Source organism: the organism of the source record quoted next, unplaced genomic scaffold, assembly GCF_019419815.1.
Source record: "Pyrus x bretschneideri cultivar Hongxiangsu unplaced genomic scaffold, Pyrus_bretschneideri_v1 Contig28, whole genome shotgun sequence".
Lineage (NCBI taxonomy): Eukaryota > Viridiplantae > Streptophyta > Magnoliopsida > Rosales > Rosaceae > Pyrus > Pyrus x bretschneideri.
This window is the reverse complement of record NW_025999590.1, coordinates 964,193-982,055: the sequence shown is the minus strand read 5'-3', so window position 1 is coordinate 982,055 and position 17,863 is coordinate 964,193. Positions and strand designations below refer to the sequence as shown.

General features: G+C 36.8%; 1 protein-coding gene across 4 annotated transcripts; it reads left to right on the top strand.

The window, feature by feature from the left end:
* Window positions 1-9,472: 9,472 nt before the first annotated feature.
* On the top strand, window positions 9,473-16,568 carry LOC103929655 (LRR receptor-like serine/threonine-protein kinase ERECTA). Of its 4 annotated transcripts, none has more exons than XM_048588598.1 (27): window positions 9,473-10,066; window positions 10,704-10,845; window positions 10,980-11,051; window positions 11,162-11,233; window positions 11,326-11,397; window positions 11,484-11,555; window positions 11,650-11,721; window positions 11,853-11,924; window positions 12,031-12,102; window positions 12,199-12,267; window positions 12,369-12,440; window positions 12,548-12,619; window positions 12,851-12,922; window positions 13,067-13,138; window positions 13,225-13,296; window positions 13,375-13,446; window positions 13,604-13,675; window positions 13,752-13,823; window positions 13,906-13,977; window positions 14,086-14,157; window positions 14,271-14,339; window positions 14,443-14,514; window positions 14,639-14,712; window positions 14,865-14,993; window positions 15,079-15,429; window positions 15,523-15,893; window positions 15,984-16,568. In XM_048588598.1, exons 1-27 carry the CDS (start codon window positions 9,964-9,966, stop codon window positions 16,359-16,361), a joined length of 2,982 nt encoding a protein of 993 aa, XP_048444555.1. In that variant the 5' UTR covers window positions 9,473-9,963; the 3' UTR covers window positions 16,362-16,568. The 4 variants fall into 4 exon arrangements, with proteins under 4 accessions (XP_048444555.1, XP_048444554.1, XP_048444553.1 ...); XM_048588597.1 differs by having other exon boundaries at window positions 9,473-10,196; window positions 15,082-15,429; XM_048588596.1 differs by having other exon boundaries at window positions 9,473-10,196.
* The last annotated feature ends 1,295 nt before the right edge of the window (window positions 16,569-17,863 follow it).

The window sequence follows — 17,863 nt, the reverse complement described above, 5'->3', positions numbered from 1 at the left end:
GAAAGGCCATGATTACCGAGCTGAAGCTACTGTTGTCGAAACCTCTGCTAGCTAGCTATTTGCGAGCTCCACCAGGAGCATTCTTTTTTCCCATGGCTTAGCGAGCAATTCGTTAAGTAGAAGTGAGTCCATTCAGATTAGGGACAAGTATTGAAAGACCATGTAATTTATCTTTTAGAAGGCCGACCGCTCGTAAACGAGAGTCGGTGAAGATAGCCACAGTGTAAAGTTCTCTAAAGAGCAAAAAAGTGACAACCGCCAACTGAAGTTCTTCCTCCTCGGAAGATCTGCCCAGACTAGACAATTATAAAGAAAAATGAGGGGACGTTGTATTTAAGTTAAAAAAAAAAAAACACATAACAGACTATGAGACACTAAGATACGAAAGAGGCTGATTATGTTGTTTCAACCTTTATTCCTAAAAAACACTTAGCAACCCAAGTGCATGTTGCTTCTATATTAGCAACCTCTCCCAATTGTCTCTTATAAAAAACCAGCTCTCCTTGTAAGGTCGTTAATTTGATAAGTCATCAGCAAATAGTACACAATAGCCAAGCACATGCAGAATCTGTTATGGTCAGGAATGTTTCGTAGTTTATTGCAATTCTGGATAAGGGCAATGCTAGGGTCAACTTTGAAAAACTTATTTCAAAACACATATGTGCTAAGGAAAAGCAAAAATTGTTGAGATTATTGACTTATGAGGAGCTAAACTTGTGTGGGCTATAACACGGTAAAGGAAGGGGTGCAAAGGCAATTGAACGCTAGATTTGAAAAGCTCAACAAGAACTGCCACCCAATCATGTGGCGGTAGGCTAGGTTTTTCCCCCATAGCAAGCGCTCAGAGAATGACATCAGAAGGGATGTTATATTGATGTCTCAACTCTTCTAACAATAGTTGAGTTATGATGTTGGGGGTATGATCGACACTGTGGTCACAAGTGTTATAGTGAAACGAGTCGATCCTGGCATTGGAACGTCTTTTAGGCACCTGCGATCGAAGCTGGGGTGGGAAAACCTTCATCTCTCATCTCGCTGAGGGCTGCCCGGTTGGCATATTGCTCTTATTCGCGATAGCCAGAGGTAAAACCTTCCCAGTTACAAACGACAGAAGAGAATTCGTCTAGTCCACTATTGGTGGTCGAGTTTGTGGCCGATGAGGAGGAATAACCGATGATCAAATCAGAGCCATATCGAACGTCTCAAAAGAGCTGACAGGGTCAGTGGAGATGGTCGTGTCATCGCCAGCTGAAATCATTACAATTTAATATGCAAGCATTCGAGCTTTAGTGATAAGCCGAAGCAAGCTATTTTTTGGTATTGTAGAAAATTACGAAACCACGTGACCTACCCTGCCCTGCCTCATCAAGGGTATTAGAGTTAGTCCCACCTACATGAAAGTACACTGGCGGATACCGGAAAGGAAAAATTCAACTAATAAAGTTAGCAAACGAAATAAAGTGATTTTTGTAATTTACAAAATGCAAAGAGCATGAGAAGATTAGTCGTGGAGGAAAATCGATCGAAATACGGCTTTATATAGCCCTGAACGTATGATCTCAGTTGTTGATAACGAAATGCATGGACAAAAAGATAGCGACATGTGGTAGTTCTCTAGGTCGAAGAGATGTGAGGCGACATCCTGGCACTCGAGGCAACACCTGTCAACTACACCTTCAATGAATGGACGCCTATGTTACTTCTCCAGGCTAACAAAAACACGCGGATTAAGGACTCAAACAACTCTTAACTGTTGCCTAATATGGGCCGACTAGCACGACGACAAGCCATGAGTAGACCGACCATTGCAGATCAGAGCATTACAACTTTATGTCTAAGAAGGAACCCTTGACCAAAGAGTTGTGAGACTTGTTAACGTTGGGCGCTTTTAGGCCCAACCAATGGCGCAGGCCAAAGGAAATACCTAGGAGCCCAAGGCCCAAAGGGGTCATAAAAGGTTGGCTCGAGCACTCGAGTTGGCCGAGACAAGAAATGAGTTGCTCGACCGCATAGAACATGTGGGCAAACTGACAACTTTATGGCACAAGTCTCTAAAGGTAGAACTATTCAAGTATTATTTGGACTATGTGGTGTCTCATAGTCAGCAACAGAAGGCTAGGATGAAATGTAAAGGTAATCGGGATCGTGCTTGGCAAGACGGAACGAAGTAACCAAGGTTCGAGTAGGTGGAAAGGTGTTAGTGAGTTAGTATAAGTTGTTGGCATATTAAATGCCAGTTTGAGAAGCTCCAAGATTGAGATGCCTATATAAATAGATGAAGTCCTCCAATATAAAGGTCGAATGAATAGGAGAGAAAATAGTGATTGTATGAGCCGAACATTATTTAGTCTTAAAGTCAATAGATTATGCGCAATATAATGAATGTAGCCCAGTTTTGAGTAGTGAAACACTTATATCTTTAAGTCCATTTTGTTTCAATCAATATCCTAAGCCCATCACAAGCGATTTAATTAAGTATTAACACCTTACAATTTTCATCTTTAAATTTACAATTTTTCCTTTGCCGAAACGTTAAGTCTGGATGTACAACTCCCCTTGTCAAATAATTCACAGTGTTAGCAAACCAAGGTGGCTATGGGCAGCAAAGATTTGTTCATTTGGAAAGGTTTCACTTAGTTGGAAGAATTAATCGCAATAAATGATCACCCACCATGTTCACACTACCTTTCTTATCATTAATCTCTAAATTGAATTCTTGAAGTAGAAGAACCAACAAATTAACCTTGGTTTTGCATCCTTCTTAGACAACAAATACTTCAAGGCAACATGATTAGTTTAAATTACTTGCGGAAACTTATCTTTTTGTTGTTCAAGAACTGCTCTAATAGCATAATACGATGCATCCACACCAATTCGAAAGTACCAATCAGGTGCGGCGATGATTGGTGCAGTGGTCAAAAGCATCTTCAACTTGTTGGAGAAATCCTTGATGAATCATCTGTAGAATCCTACATGCCCAAGAAATGATCTCACACCTTTTCCAATAGTAGGGGTCGGCATGTTGGCAATAACATCAATGTTGGCTTTATCAACTTCAATTCCCTTACTATTGTAATCTATTCACAAAGAGTAATACAAGGGAATCATAATTCTACACAAACAATATCAGAAGGCTCTGTCAACAGATATGTCGCTTAGAATTATAGCACACCCGAGAAAGAAATATTAACCATGTCCCTCGTTTCAGTTCTCAGGTGGGCTACAAGTTACACACCTCAGCTATCGTGCTTTCCAATTACCTATAGTCGAACTAACTTTGGTTAAACTCCTTGCATCACCATTATTAATTATACGTAAAATTAAACTCTTCACGACGTAAGTGTAGGAGTCAAAGTATTTTTTTCGGATGGGTTGTATGATTTATTATTTTCTTTTCCTAATTAATAATTTGGGGTGAATTATCATCGTTTTGCATTGATTTTCGATGTCTTGGTTGACAGTTGACATGTTCCACCAGCCAAAAACTCACTAAATTATTTAGTTGAAGCATAGCCAGCATGCAGAGTAGGGACGCAGACTGGACTTGGACATTGTCTAAAACCAGAAACTACGAACAAGAAAGTACTCCCAGCTTTAAAGCTCATTGAAGTTCCAGGTCCCCTCCTTATGGAGAGATATTTCAATGTATGCGGAACTAAACATAAGCGGTACGTCCTTTGTAATTATATAAGTGGAGGGAAGGATTTTTTTCCACCCTCTACTTGTATGAGGAATAATATGGTTGGTTAAGTAAAATATGTGCACAATACAAATAAAGTGACATTGGGCATGTACAATCCTAAGGCTCATACGTAAACGGTATTAAGATCTAATATCATGATGTGGAGAGTTTCGCACATCAAAAAATTAGGAGAGTTGGGCCACTTACTCCCCTGTTATCTATTGGACTTCGATTTTGAAATATGTTTCGCTTTCATTACTTACATGACATTAATATTTTTTTTTTTAAAGATATCAATTGGCCGCTTCGCTACAGCAATCTACCATTTCGGAGATTGGAAATGCTCACAAAGGTATTTCAGTCTCCCTCTGGCCATCATCATGTGATTCACCAGTGATATACATCAAATTCAAGACGTGCAGTGTGAATAAATAAAGAAGAATTAAGGAGCATAATTGAGAGGAGCGTGTATAGGTTTTCAATGGAGAGTTTAATGGAGAGTTTAGATAATATCGTTTGTTAAAATATATATATATATTTGTGTTCGAACCACTCATTTGAATTCTACCGCCTTTGTTAGCCCATCCGTTGGGCCACTTCACACAAACCAATGATCCGAATCTCTATCTCCCTCTCATGAACGGTCCGAATTTCTGAGTTTGTTGATTCTAATCTTCGAAATTTAGAAAAGATCTAAATTACGAATACAAGATACTTTGAAGGTTTTTTAGCCAAAATAGTCTCTGAAATTTACATAACTCCTCACTTTGATCTCTAACATTAAAATCGATAGAAGTGGTTTCTAAGTTTGTTCACCGTTAACTATTTTGATCATTCTGTGAAAAAATCTCTTTTAAATTAAGGTCATTTTTGTTCAATTAACTCCTCCACTTGCTTTTCCAATTAACGAAAATTTTTCATAGAATAATCAAAATGATTGACGGTCGACAAACTTAGAGACCGCTCATACCAATTCTCATTAGCAAAGATCAAAATAAAGAATTATAACAATCTCAGTAGTCCGACTAAAAATCCTACTTTGAATTAGCCGCGCGTAGGCATCGTTGATGCATTTACATCAAAACATCACCTCATCGTGACTTCCTAGGTCAAAAAACGCTTCACTATGACTGCCATTTCCCTGCCCTATGCATGTGCAATTTGTCAGATTGTACTCAGATTCCATTCCACGTGGCGGTCTCTTATTGGTAAACTGAATTTTTTATTTCCCTTGGTTAGTGATGGGTATTTGTTGCTTTGAGAGGAACATACTCTAATCCAGGAAACATTCGCGGATTAGCGAAAAGCCCGAGGTCGTTAACCTCAAAAATCAATATTATAATACGCAGACAGGACAAATGAATGAAACGACGGTGTTTCGCGTCAATGTTAACGGGGGCCGTCAAATGGCCGTCGTCAGTCGACCAGGCTTTTGCCATCGGGCGGGACCCACCATAGAAATCATGGCAGGGAGTCCGACGGCGAGTTAAGGAAGAGATTTTTCAGTGTGATTGTCTGGTACATCATGTGTCTTTATATAAATTATGGAATATGTATGTTAAAAGGTTAATAACTTTAAAATTTAAATTTTTCACCATTTATATAAAAACACGTAATGTACCATCTATATTTCCGTCACAACTAAAAATTTCTCGAGTTAAGGGATGAGAGGACGGATACAAATTGCCTTCCCGAGGTAAAATGATAAAAGCGAGCAAACAAAATTGTGTTTTATGTCGTATTATGTTTATTATTTTTAAAAATTATATCATGGCAAACGTGTTATTGTATTAGGTGATTTAATAATTACGCAACTCATTAACGTGTGATGTCATTTTATATGAGAAGGGAGAATTCTTGCTGGATTCTCTTTGTGAGCATCTCAGAGATTCTTCAATCACATTCGTTAATTGTATATCGTGAGGTTATTTTTTGTCAAATACTATTTATATTCAATTTTAAATAAAAAAGTTTACAATGATTTCTGACCGCATGATGTACAATGAATAAATGTGATTTAAGGATTCTCAAAATCCTCACAAAGAGGATCCGGCGAGGATCCTCCTGATTATATTAGATTATTGGGTCATGCAAGAAATTATTATACTTAATGTCTATACTTGGCAAACGCGTCGTATTCGTATCGGTGTATCATACACGTTATCTTATCGAGTTCTTAACATGTGTGAACACTACAACAATTCGAATTGTTAATGATTTTTCATGGATGACCCAATAACGTCCGACTTGGTAACGTCGCTTGTTATTTTCGTGTTATTTTATGTCATAGTAACAGGTCATGCAAAATTTGTCAAACCTAAATAAGAGTGAATAAAAATCAAGGGACGAAATGGGCTTACCGTCCGTGAGTCTTACATTGTTTCAGTTCTGTTGTATGAATAAATTGTTGCATATGGAGTTGTATATTGCTGGTAAAATCCTTCATATGTATTTATGTATGTATGTTTTTGGTGGGACGTTTCCTGTTGGCAATCTTCTTGGTTTACTTTTTTAGTTTTTTCTTTCATTTTACAATGTTTCTTGATAATTAAAATTATTTATTTTATAATTAATTAAAAGATAAATCTACGAACTATCAAATAAAAATTGTTTAATTAAAGTTGTAAAAATTTTATTTTTGAAAAATATGGTTTTCTCATTTATAGATAACTGTTAAAGAACTAAATAATTTATATTTAGTTCCTTTTTTTTTTCCAAATATTTTTTTATTTTATATTTAGTTCTTTTGTGTAGATATTATTTGATGAAAATAGCTAATAAGAGTCATAATATAACATTGTAAAATAAGAAAAAGAGTGAGAGCAACTCCAAATAAGGAGTCAAATTGTTCAGATCAGCAATAATAATAATAATAAACCACATCATTAGTATACTTCTACCGAAATACTAATTTCTATGTGACATGGTGTTGATTGACAGCAAGGTAGTTGCTGTCAAATTTAACAGCAACTAAAAATCTATTTTTAGCGATTAATAAATGTTTTTCTATCCTTTTTCTCATTAGTTTGTTTAACAACAACTTCAAATCTAATTAAAATTTTTTTTTTTATCATTTTTATTTATTTTTGTTATAAACATACATATTATAATTATGAAAGATAAAATGATGTAAATAAATAATTTTTGGAATTTACCGGAATCCCCCACTTTCACCAGCTATTATATTATAATTAGCAAGTGTAAATTGGGTAATACTCTATTATTCTACTGTCCTTTTGTCGCTTTATTTAATTTACTAATTCACCAAAGCAAGGTATGATTTTCAATTTATAAATTAATAATTGTAAAATTAATAATTTAGTTTTTGACTATATGGAAGATAATTCTGGTGAAGTGGTCCCCTGCCTGTGGCTGAACCAAAGCATGTGTGGTTTACAAGAAGGTTGGAAGGTCCAGACTTTCAATGGCATTTCATCTTAAAAACATGTGTGGTTTACAAGAGATTTTCAAAGTGTTCGGAACACATGGCAGAACATCACATATCATCATACAATTAGAGAGACATTTGAAAAAAAAATTCCTCCAATTGTACACCAACATTTAGTATTTCGCCATATGTTCTAAACACATTGAAAAATCTCTAATACTTTACTTATCGTTACACATATTTATGATCCTATTTTAGCAATGCTCTTGACCCTTGGACACTTTGCCCTGCAAACTTTCAATTTCGTTTTGGATCCCTTAAGTATTCAACTCTTGCAAATCTTCCCCAATCATCAACTTTGTTACATTTTTTTGGTTAAGTTCGTCATATACAATGCATGTGACTAACTTTTAAGGGCATATATGTTAAGAAATGTTGCATTCAAAAGAAAAATTAGTAATGTCACAGTATTACAGTTCAGTAATATCCCTCTTGAAGGGTCTCACGTATAATCTTGTGAATGACGAGTTTGCAACTAATTTATTCTCTCACCCTATTAGTTTAAGTATATCGCTAGTTTAAAAAAAAAAAAAAAAAAAAAAAAAAAACAACCAAACATAGAATTTTGATATTGAAGTTATGAGAAAATTTTCAAAAGGAATTCAATGGCTTTTATTGTAAAAATTAGACAAAAATAACTCTACATTGACAGAATAATTAACAAAACTAACAGACTGAGGTACATCGTCACCCCTTAAAAATTCATGGGGAAAACCGAAACGCAAAGTTTAGAGTGCATCCCCAAATATTATCTTATTAAATTAAGAACTTTGTAATAAAACTCCAACAATGTTGTGCTAACGGGTGGTTACACGAAATGTAGACATCTTTTAACATTGTGGAAGATAAAAACAACTTAAACCAAATTTTAGTTGGTGATTGTTTTTTTGGATTGAAAAGTAAAACTTCCTGTTTCATTTGCCAAACCAAGAGAGCAACTACTTAGGTTGGATTGCTACATCAATGTCGCTTTTACAAACATGAAAGTGAAATAAGAGAAATGTTAACGGACTCTTTTAAAAGTGGAACGCTTTATATATTTTTTGTCATCTCACAGTTTAATGTTAATTTTTGTGCCAATATTATAAAATATTGTGCAAAAAACATGAGGTGACAGAGAATCTATCGAGAGTTCCACTTTTGAGAGAGTTTTATTAGCATTTCCCGTGAAATAAACTTTAATTTGGGAGAATTTTGTAAAAACACGATAAATTCTATGGAGTATTTATGTTTTTAATTAGTGTTTCTTTGTTCCTTATCTATTTTCAAGAAATTCAACTGTGAACTTTATTCCATATATCATGGTCCATAAATTGAATTCCCTTTCATCAACACACAATTGTCTTTCCTTATATGGGATTTATTCAATTACCATATGTGTTGAGTGGATGTATTTTATGACATTCCAAACCATGATAATAATTTACTCCAATTTAATGGTGAATGCATAAAGCTCTTCAAACCATCTTTGAGCTCGTTTAGAAATATTATTAGATTGATTGAGAAAACTTTTAGATAAAATGTTTTTAGGTTTCAAAATCACTTAAAGTGTTTATTGCAATAAATACTAGTTACGTGCATAAGTGATGTAATTCCTACAATAAGCATAAGATGTCCTTATACGAAGTATTTTAAGTATTTTTCCATAATTCACTTGCATTTTTACTAAAGATTGGTTTTAAAATATTTTCACAAACAACGCTTTTAGCCGTTTCAAAAGTACTTTCAAACAAACCCTTAACTTTATAATTAGTTTTAATTATCACTGTTGGAGTACTTTTATTATGTTATCTATACTTGTGCTATGCATAGATTGATCATTAACTAGTGCAACAAATTGCATTAAGGTGCAATCTAGCTTATCAGGCGAACAATTTGAATATAATGAAATGATAGAATGAAAGAACAATGGTTTTCACGCTTTTAATTTCTTATTTTCCTTGCTTTTTATCTATTAACAATGATTTGATTTACTCAATTCAATCATTAACTAAAAGTGTGCAGATTAAAAAAATATGAGTGATTACATTTCACAAACCATAAGGTAGCTTGAGCATATGTACCCATGAGGACCCCAACTTATGACATATGAACTCATAGCTCTTCATATACTCCTTATTTTCCTATTTGCCCCCATCACAGGGGAGAATCTACAGGATGTAACTGGAAATTGTCACCGAACATGATGCCAAATCAACAAATACAAAATACTTGGGGGCTATTTTGAAATAAATAATGTTTTTAGAAAGGGACCGCTAATTCGTTGTGGAAACTGAAAATATATATATGTATATATATATATAGAGAGAGAGAGAGAGAGAGAGAGAGAGAGAGAGAGAGAGAGCAGTAATGTTGCAGAAAACACAGAGGGAGACTGAGACATTTGCCATGTTGCTTCTTAACTTTATCCATGAAAATAATTCTCCTTTCACTCCCTCTCTCTACACTCTCTCTCTCTAGTCGGTACAGTTGTAGTTACAGGCCTACGCTGCTGGCAGAGCGATGTGATTGAACGATTGCAGGCTTTCGTTTTATGGGTTGAAGAAGAAAAGCTCTCTCTCTCTCTCTCTCACCTTCTGAATATCTCTCTTCGAATCAAAGACTTTCGGGAAAAAGGAAAGGGAAAAGAAATATACCAAATCTTAAGGGGTTGGAGAATTTTTGATTGCCCAAAATGTTCCTCAGCTTGTGAAGCTCTGTTTTTGTAAGGGTAGTTCAATGTAGGCGGGTCCAAGGAGAGAAGGAGGAAGAGGTGGGATTCTTTTAGCTTTTGGAGGTGTACGGATTCTCTGTGTTTTCTTTGGGTGCTGGACTTTGGTGGGTAGTTTGTGAAATGAGGTTTGATGGGAGGGCAGTTATGGCATTTCGGGTGGAGTTTGTGCTTCTGATTCTTCTTCTTGGGTGTGTGAGCTTCGGTTATGGGGACTCACGGAACGGTGAGTTGCAGACTGTTGGGATTTTTCTCTGTTTGGGTACCCAGAAAATGCAAGAAAGTTTTGAGCTTCTACTGCCCCCTTTTTTCTGCAGCCAAACAATGGATAGCCCATCTGTTTTCCCAACAAACGTGTGAGATTATTTGTCCGGGTTGAGTACCATTGTAGCAAGCTTTGTTTAGCCTTTTACTCTGTTTGGCCACCCAGAAAATGCACGAATGCTTTGAGCTTTCAACCAAGCATTTATGTTCTACTGTTCCCTCATTCTGTGCAGCCAAACAGGGTTGTGAAATTGTCACCAAACAAGTTTGTGAAATTTTCTCTGGGTTGAGCTGCAAGCTCTGGTTAGGATTTTCCTCTGTTTGGGTACCTAGAAAATGCACCAAAAACTTGAAATTTAGGTCAACCAAAGCATTTTTGGTCACTGTTCCCTCTTTCTCTGCAGCCAAACATTGGATAACAACCATCTGTTCTTCCCTAATTTCTAAAATTTTATCTGGGTTTTATTTATGTGGAGAAATAATAAAAAACTGGGATTGGCAGGGTTTAGTTAATAAATTAATTTATAGGGTTTATCACATTATATATATTTGTATATTATTTTGGAGCCTGAGATTTTGAATTTTTGTCAATATTTAAGATCAAGGAAGAACACTGCTGGGGATAAAGAAGGCATTTAGGGATGTGGACAATGTTCTCTATGAATGGACGGATTCGCCCTCTTTAGATTACTGTGTTTGGAGAGGCGTCACATGTGATAACTCTCTCAATGTCATTGCACTGTGAGAAAACACAATCCCCTTCTTTTCTTCCCCTTTTGGGGTTGACTAATTTAATTAACATTCTTAAATACTACCTTAAACATGTGTTCTTTTTGTTTGATTAACGTTTGATTATTTTAATGTTTTGTGTGCAGTAATCTATCAGGTTTGAATCTTGGAGGGGAAATCTCATCTGTGATAGGAGATCTCGAAACCCTGCAGTCTATGTAACTCTTTGTCTCACATTGTCATTTCTAGATATTGCAATTGTTTTGGCTTTTCTAGTTTGTGGTGGGTTTTTAGTTTGAGATTGATTGTCATTTTGTTGTTTGATTAGTGATTTGAGGGGAAACCGCCTTTCCGGCCAGATCCCGGATGAGATTGGTGACTGTGCAGCACTGCAAAACTTGTAATTTCTTCGAACTTTACCAGAATTTTGTTTAAACATTCGTCATTTTTAATGCCAAGTCGATTGAATGTTTCGTTAAATGGTGTTATTAGGGACTTATCCTTCAATGAGATATTTGGAGACATACCATTTTCGATATCCAAGTTGAAACAGCTTGAAAATCTGTAAGCTTCTTCAAGAAACTCACTTTTTTACATTAATTTTACTTACATGTGTTTTGTAGTATTCTTAATTTTAATTGGACTGGCAGGATTTTAAAAAATAATCAGTTGATCGGACCACTTCCTTCAACGCTGTCCCAGATTCCAAACCTGAAGATTTTGTAGGTTCTTTATTCAGTATCTTACATTTCATCATACGCATTATTGTTTTATACACGTGACGGAATTTCTCATATTCTGGATTGCTCCTTCCAGAGACCTAGCACAGAATAATCTCAGTGGGGAGATACCAAGGCTTATTTACTGGAATGAAGTTCTACAGTATCTGTGAGTAGACTGATCAATTGCTGATACTAAATTTTCGTTTCATTCTTCGTTGTGTAGCGCTTCTACATTCATTCGGTGATGTTATTTCTGCTTTGATGCCAATTTAACTACTATTTCCTTTACCATTGCAGTGGCTTGCGAGGGAACAATTTGGTTGGAACACTTTCTCCAGATATGTGCCAGTTAACTGGGTTATGGTATTTGTAAGTTAACATATAACACCTTCGTTCCACTAGCCTTAAAAATGTTATATTTCCTGTGTAAAAGGATAGTTTAACAGTCTAATGTTCTTTCTCTACAATTTGCCAGTGATGTGAGAAATAACAGCTTGACTGGTAGCATTCCTCAAAACATAGGGAACTGCACTGCCTTCCAGGTTTTGTACGTATTTCATCTCACATTCTCACGTATGGAGCAACTTTCTACTACTGCCTTTGTTGGGTTATTCAAATAAGATTCATCCATTTTGATTTGCAGGGATCTATCCTACAACCAGCTAACTGGAGGGATTCCGTTTAATATCGGGTTTTTGCAAGTTGCCACCTTGTATGTGCATGGAATTTTCTTTGAGATTGTCCGTATCTTGACATGTCATCACAACATTTCAGTTATTAATTTACTAATGTTGTTTTCTTTGTGCTTGCAAGGTCATTACAAGGTAATCAACTTTCTGGGCCTATCCCATCCGTGATTGGCCTGATGCAGGCTCTCGCTGTATTGTAAGTGCTTAACTGTATACTTCTGGACCTTGTAGAGTTTTATTAAGTCTCCCTTGCTGTATTTATTTTATATTTTGTGGCTTATCTGTTCATCTTCCCCAATCCAGGGATTTGAGCTGCAACGCTTTAAGTGGACCAATCCCTCCTATCCTAGGGAATTTGACTTATACAGAGAAACTGTAAGTATGCACGTAATATGAAATAGTTACAAAGTATGTTGGTGCATGACTCAATAAATTTCAGATCGTAGGCCTCCATCTAATGAGCAATACATTACGAACAATTTTCTATCAACTCATTTGTGTATATATCGAGCGTTATGTTATTTGATTATACTTGACTAAACAACTTTATCGAAAAAATTATATGTTGCTTGATGCAAGTTCTCACTCCAACTATTGTCTGTATAGGTATTTGCATGCTAACAAGCTTAATGGATCAATCCCCCCAGAGCTTGGACAGATGACAAAGCTTCATTATTTGTATGTGAACTTTCTTACTTCTGCTCTTGGATGTATTTCTTTGGTGGTTAATTGCACGTATGATTTTTTTATTCGACGAATGGTCCCATTTCTATTTTCACCTGTAAGGAATGTTCAGAAAAATGAGTTTCTTTGCCTATGCAGGGAGTTGAATGATAACCATCTTACAGGACATATTCCACCGGAACTTGGGAAGCTGACTGATTTGTATGACCTGTAGGTTCTCTTGCCGTGTGAGGTTTGAAAGCGAGAATGGTTTCCTCATGTCCTAAATTTTCAGTAACTAATCAATGTTTTTGCAGGAATGTTGCGAACAACTATCTTCAAGGACCTATCCCTGATAATCTCAGCTCGTGTACAAATCTCAACAGCCTGTAAGCACATAACCTCAGTTTGTACTTTAGCTTATCAACCTTGTTTAAGTGGCTTATCCCTTATCATTCTGATATCAGCAATGTGCATGGGAACAAGTTGAGTGGAACCATCCCGACTGCTCTTCAGAGGCTGGAGAGTATGACTTACTTGTAAGTTCCAACAATATAAACATTGATTTACGGTTAAAACATACCTTACCTTTTGTTTTACATTTATCTTTGTGTTCCTCGTGTTCATGTCATGAGGCAGAAGTTATGAATCACGGTTTCCGTCTCATTGCTCTGACGAAAATGTTATCATTTTCAGAAATCTGTCCTCCAACTATCTTCGTGGTCCAATTCCTATCGAGCTGTCTTCTATTGGTAACTTGGATACCTTGTAAGTATCAAGTGTCCTAGTATTTTCCTCTCGTGTTCCTTTCTTTTATTAACATATATGGATACTTTTCGCACAGGGATATTTCAAATAACAAACTAAGTGGAACCATTCCTTCATCACTTGGGGATTTGGAACATCTTCTAAAGCTGTGAGTTCAACTGCTTGGTTTTTTATTGCAACGGTTTTTCTTTTCTTTTTATGCTCTGACACCTGATATTTTTATGTGGTAGGAATTTGAGTCGAAACCATTTGACGGGATTTATTCCAGGGGAGTTTGGTAATTTAAGGAGTGTTATGGAAATGTATGTGTTTGTTAATTTGTAAGATACTTGATTTTAATGAATTAAATCGATAATCTCTTCTATTCTTTCTGTTTTTTCTTCTGTAAACTCGACGCATTTGTTTTGCAGAGACCTTTCAAATAATCAGCTCACAGGATTAATTCCTCAAGAGCTCAGTCAGCTACAGAACATGAATTTATTGTAAGTTTTACCGATCTCCATAATTTTGACCAGTGTTTTCATTGAAAGAAAAGTAGAATGTTACTGTATACATTTATTGATTTTATTTGTGTCGTTAATGCACAATATAACAGGAGATTAGAGCACAACAATATATCCGGGGATGTGGTATCGCTGATAAACTGCTTCAGCCTTTCTGTACTGTGAGAATTACAATCATTCGAGTTTTTGTTTTATGTCCTCAGTCTGATGGCAGGGTTATCCAGCTTTTATTTTGAAGCACTAAATATCTCTGAATCCTTGCAGAAATGTATCTTACAACAACCTGGCAGGTGACGTTCCCACAAGCAAGAACTTCTCAAGGTTTTCACCAGACAGGTTAAGAGATTCTGACTACATTTCCAAAATTTCATTAACATTTAGCTTAGCTTTGAGGGTTCAAGCGACACCATTTGGCTTAAAATTTTCCCCATCTTTGGCTGAAATAACCTCTTGTTTACAGTTTTATTGGAAATCCTGATCTTTGTGGCCCTTGGCTCAATTCTCGATGTCATGAGTCTCGTCCAACAGAGCGAGGTAAATATTACCATCAGGTGGCATGCTGAGCTTCAAAGAGAACTGATACAGTTTGGACCACAATTTGACATGACCGACTACATAGTCTGTCATTGAATGTCATACTTTAGTACAAAGAATTTTCACTTTTTTCATTTCTCCTTCTTTTGCAGCCACACTATCTAAACCTGCTATCCTGGGAATCGCTCTTGGGGCCCTTGTGATTCTTCTCATGATTCTTATTGCTGTATGCCGGCCATATAATCCAACTCCTTTTTCTGATGGTTCATTTGACAAACCCGGTAATTTCCTCTGTAAGATAATTATTCTGTACTAAATGTAGTAATAGGAACTTAAGCTAATCAATTCCATTTGCTTGTGAAATAGCAGTTAAGTACTCAAATCCGAAGCTGGTGATCCTTCACATGAATTTGGCACTTCATGTGTACGAGGACATCATGAGGATGACTGAAAACTTGAGCGAGAAGTATATAATTGGTTACGGTTCATCAAGTACAGTGTACAAATGTGTTCTGAAAAATTGTAAGCCAGTGGCCATCAAGAAACTCTACTCCCAGTATCATCGGTGCATCAAGGAATTTGAGACAGAACTTGAGACAGTAGGAAGCATCAAGCATCGGAATCTGGTGAGCCTCCAGGGGTACTCCTTGTCCTCCTCCGGAAACCTTCTCTTTTACGACTACATGGAAAATGGCAGTCTCTGGGATCACCTTCATGGTAGGTTCACACGTTTCTTGAATGCCGTTGGCCTGTTGGTGTTACGAAGAAACTAATTTTTAATTCCTCATCTACTGAATTTTTTTACCTCAGGCCCTTTCAAGAAGAAGAAGCTCGACTGGACAACTCGTCTCCAGATTGCCCTTGGAGCAGCCCAAGGGCTTGCCTATCTGCATCATGATTGCAGCCCCAGAATCATACACCGGGATATCAAGTCGTCCAATATTCTATTGGACAAGGATTTCGAAGCTCATCTAAATGATTTCGGCATTGCCAAGAACTTATGCCACTCAAAGACCCATACGTCTACTTACTTAATGGGCACGATTGGCTACATAGACCCTGAGTATGCGCGAACTTCCCGCCTCACTGAGAAGTCCGATGTGTATAGTTATGGAATTGTTCTGCTGGAGTTGCTGACAGGAAGGAAAGCCGTAGACAATGAATCCAATCTCCATCATTTGGTAAGTCACATTCCTTATTGTCTTGTATTTTCACAATGCATTCAACTTTAACAATGTTTCTCACATAACGCTTCGTATAATTTGACTCAGATATTATCTAAGACGGAGAGCAATGCTGTCATGGAAACCGTAGACCCCGAGATCTTGCCAACATGCACAGACCTCGGACAAGTGAAGAAGGTCTTCCAGCTTGCCCTTCTGTGCACAAAGCGGCAGCCAACAGACCGGCCAACAATGCACGAAGTAACTCGCGTGTTGGCCAGTCTCATGCCTTCCCCCGCACCACCAAAACAACCAACCCCTGCCAACCCGCCATCGTCACAGCTCCCGATCACCAAAGTGCCGTGCTACGTGGACGAGTACGCGAATGTGAAAACGCCCCACCTGCTAAATTGTCCATCAATGAGCACCTCAGATGCCCAGCTGTTTCTCAAGTTTGGAGAGGTAATTTCTCAGAACAGTGAGTGAAAAATGAAGCATTTGGAGAGGAAGTATTATTATATATTGTATGTTATGAAAAATCTTGAAAAAAATAGTGGGAAAGTAGGAAGGCGGAGTAGATTGAAAATGTGTACAAAGATTTGGCTTTTCAGCTTGTTTACGGGTGGAAAGATGGAAAAAAGATGAACAACTTTTTAGTAACAGCTTTATAAAGTGTAGTAACTTTGTTCTCTCTTTATTCGAGCAATATTCTAATTCTAGTTGAAAAATTGGCTGAATGACCGTACATCAAATGTTAGTTGCTTAACCGATTAATCCAATATGAACACATGAAGAAAAAATTGACGACATATCAATAAGATATTAGAAGTTCAATAATTTCGGCAATTGAAATTTAAAAGATGATCATTTTTGCCAATTTTTTGTTCTAAAGCGCAGGAGGGGAATTCGTATTTTGAGTGATGGGGGGTGTACGTTGTTCTAGTTAACTTAACTACTAAAATGTACGAATTTTCGATTTGTGATAGTAACCTTGAATTCGACATAACCCAATTGGGCCCCACCAGCTAATGGGGCCGGCATAATGGATGGATTAGTTATCACAATTTGCGTTAATTCTTTCAATTTTATTTATCATTATTAGATTAATTGAATTTTGATATTTGTGTTTATTTACTATACTGATCTCAAAAATGCAATGTGAGGCAGTCGTCAAAATATAATGATAAACATTACCATCACTTGAGGGTAGTGAACAAAGATATTCTGGCCTAGTGGGTAGTACTAGGGTTAAATAAGCTCGTGGTCCTGTGGGAGGGTGCATTATATGCCTGCCGAGCAATAATGCAGTGTGGGACGGTCCTTGGATGGACAGTGTCAGTCTGAGAAGTTGAAAACTCCGAGCAGGTTTGCCTCCTGCGTTTATTCACGGTGCAAATTATTTTTTAAAATTTGAATGTTGGTGGTGGTGAAAAACTAACGGAAAGATTACATTGAAACAAAGTAGCAAGGATGTTATTACAACAAAAAAAATTCTGCAAGGGTTAGAGTGAAATATAAATGTTTGTGGGCTTTAATTTTTGAACGGGACTTGGCTGCTGAAGATTCAGCAGCATTCCCTGCTGATCACCAATCACAGTTGGACACGTGTCCAACTTGTGAATTTTTTAATCAAAACTTGAACACGTGTGCAGTCATGATTGGTAATCAGCAGCCAAGTTCTATCCTTATTTTTTGGAGCAACGATGCATCAAGAAGGATTATTTTGGTCTTAAACTTGAGATCCAAGACCCTCAATATGGAGAAATTCTTAGATCCGAACACTCGGACCACATAAACCATCTAGCGCTCTTCGAAAAGAATGATGAGTCCTCAATCTAATCCCATTGAACACCACATTCCTTCAAGTTTCAACGCTTTAAGTCAACTGCTCTACATGCACGTCGGCACACAAGAACCTCTCATGAATGTGGGCTTTGAACTCTAAATCAAAGACCTGCAACATTTAGGATCTCAAAAGTTGCATTGGA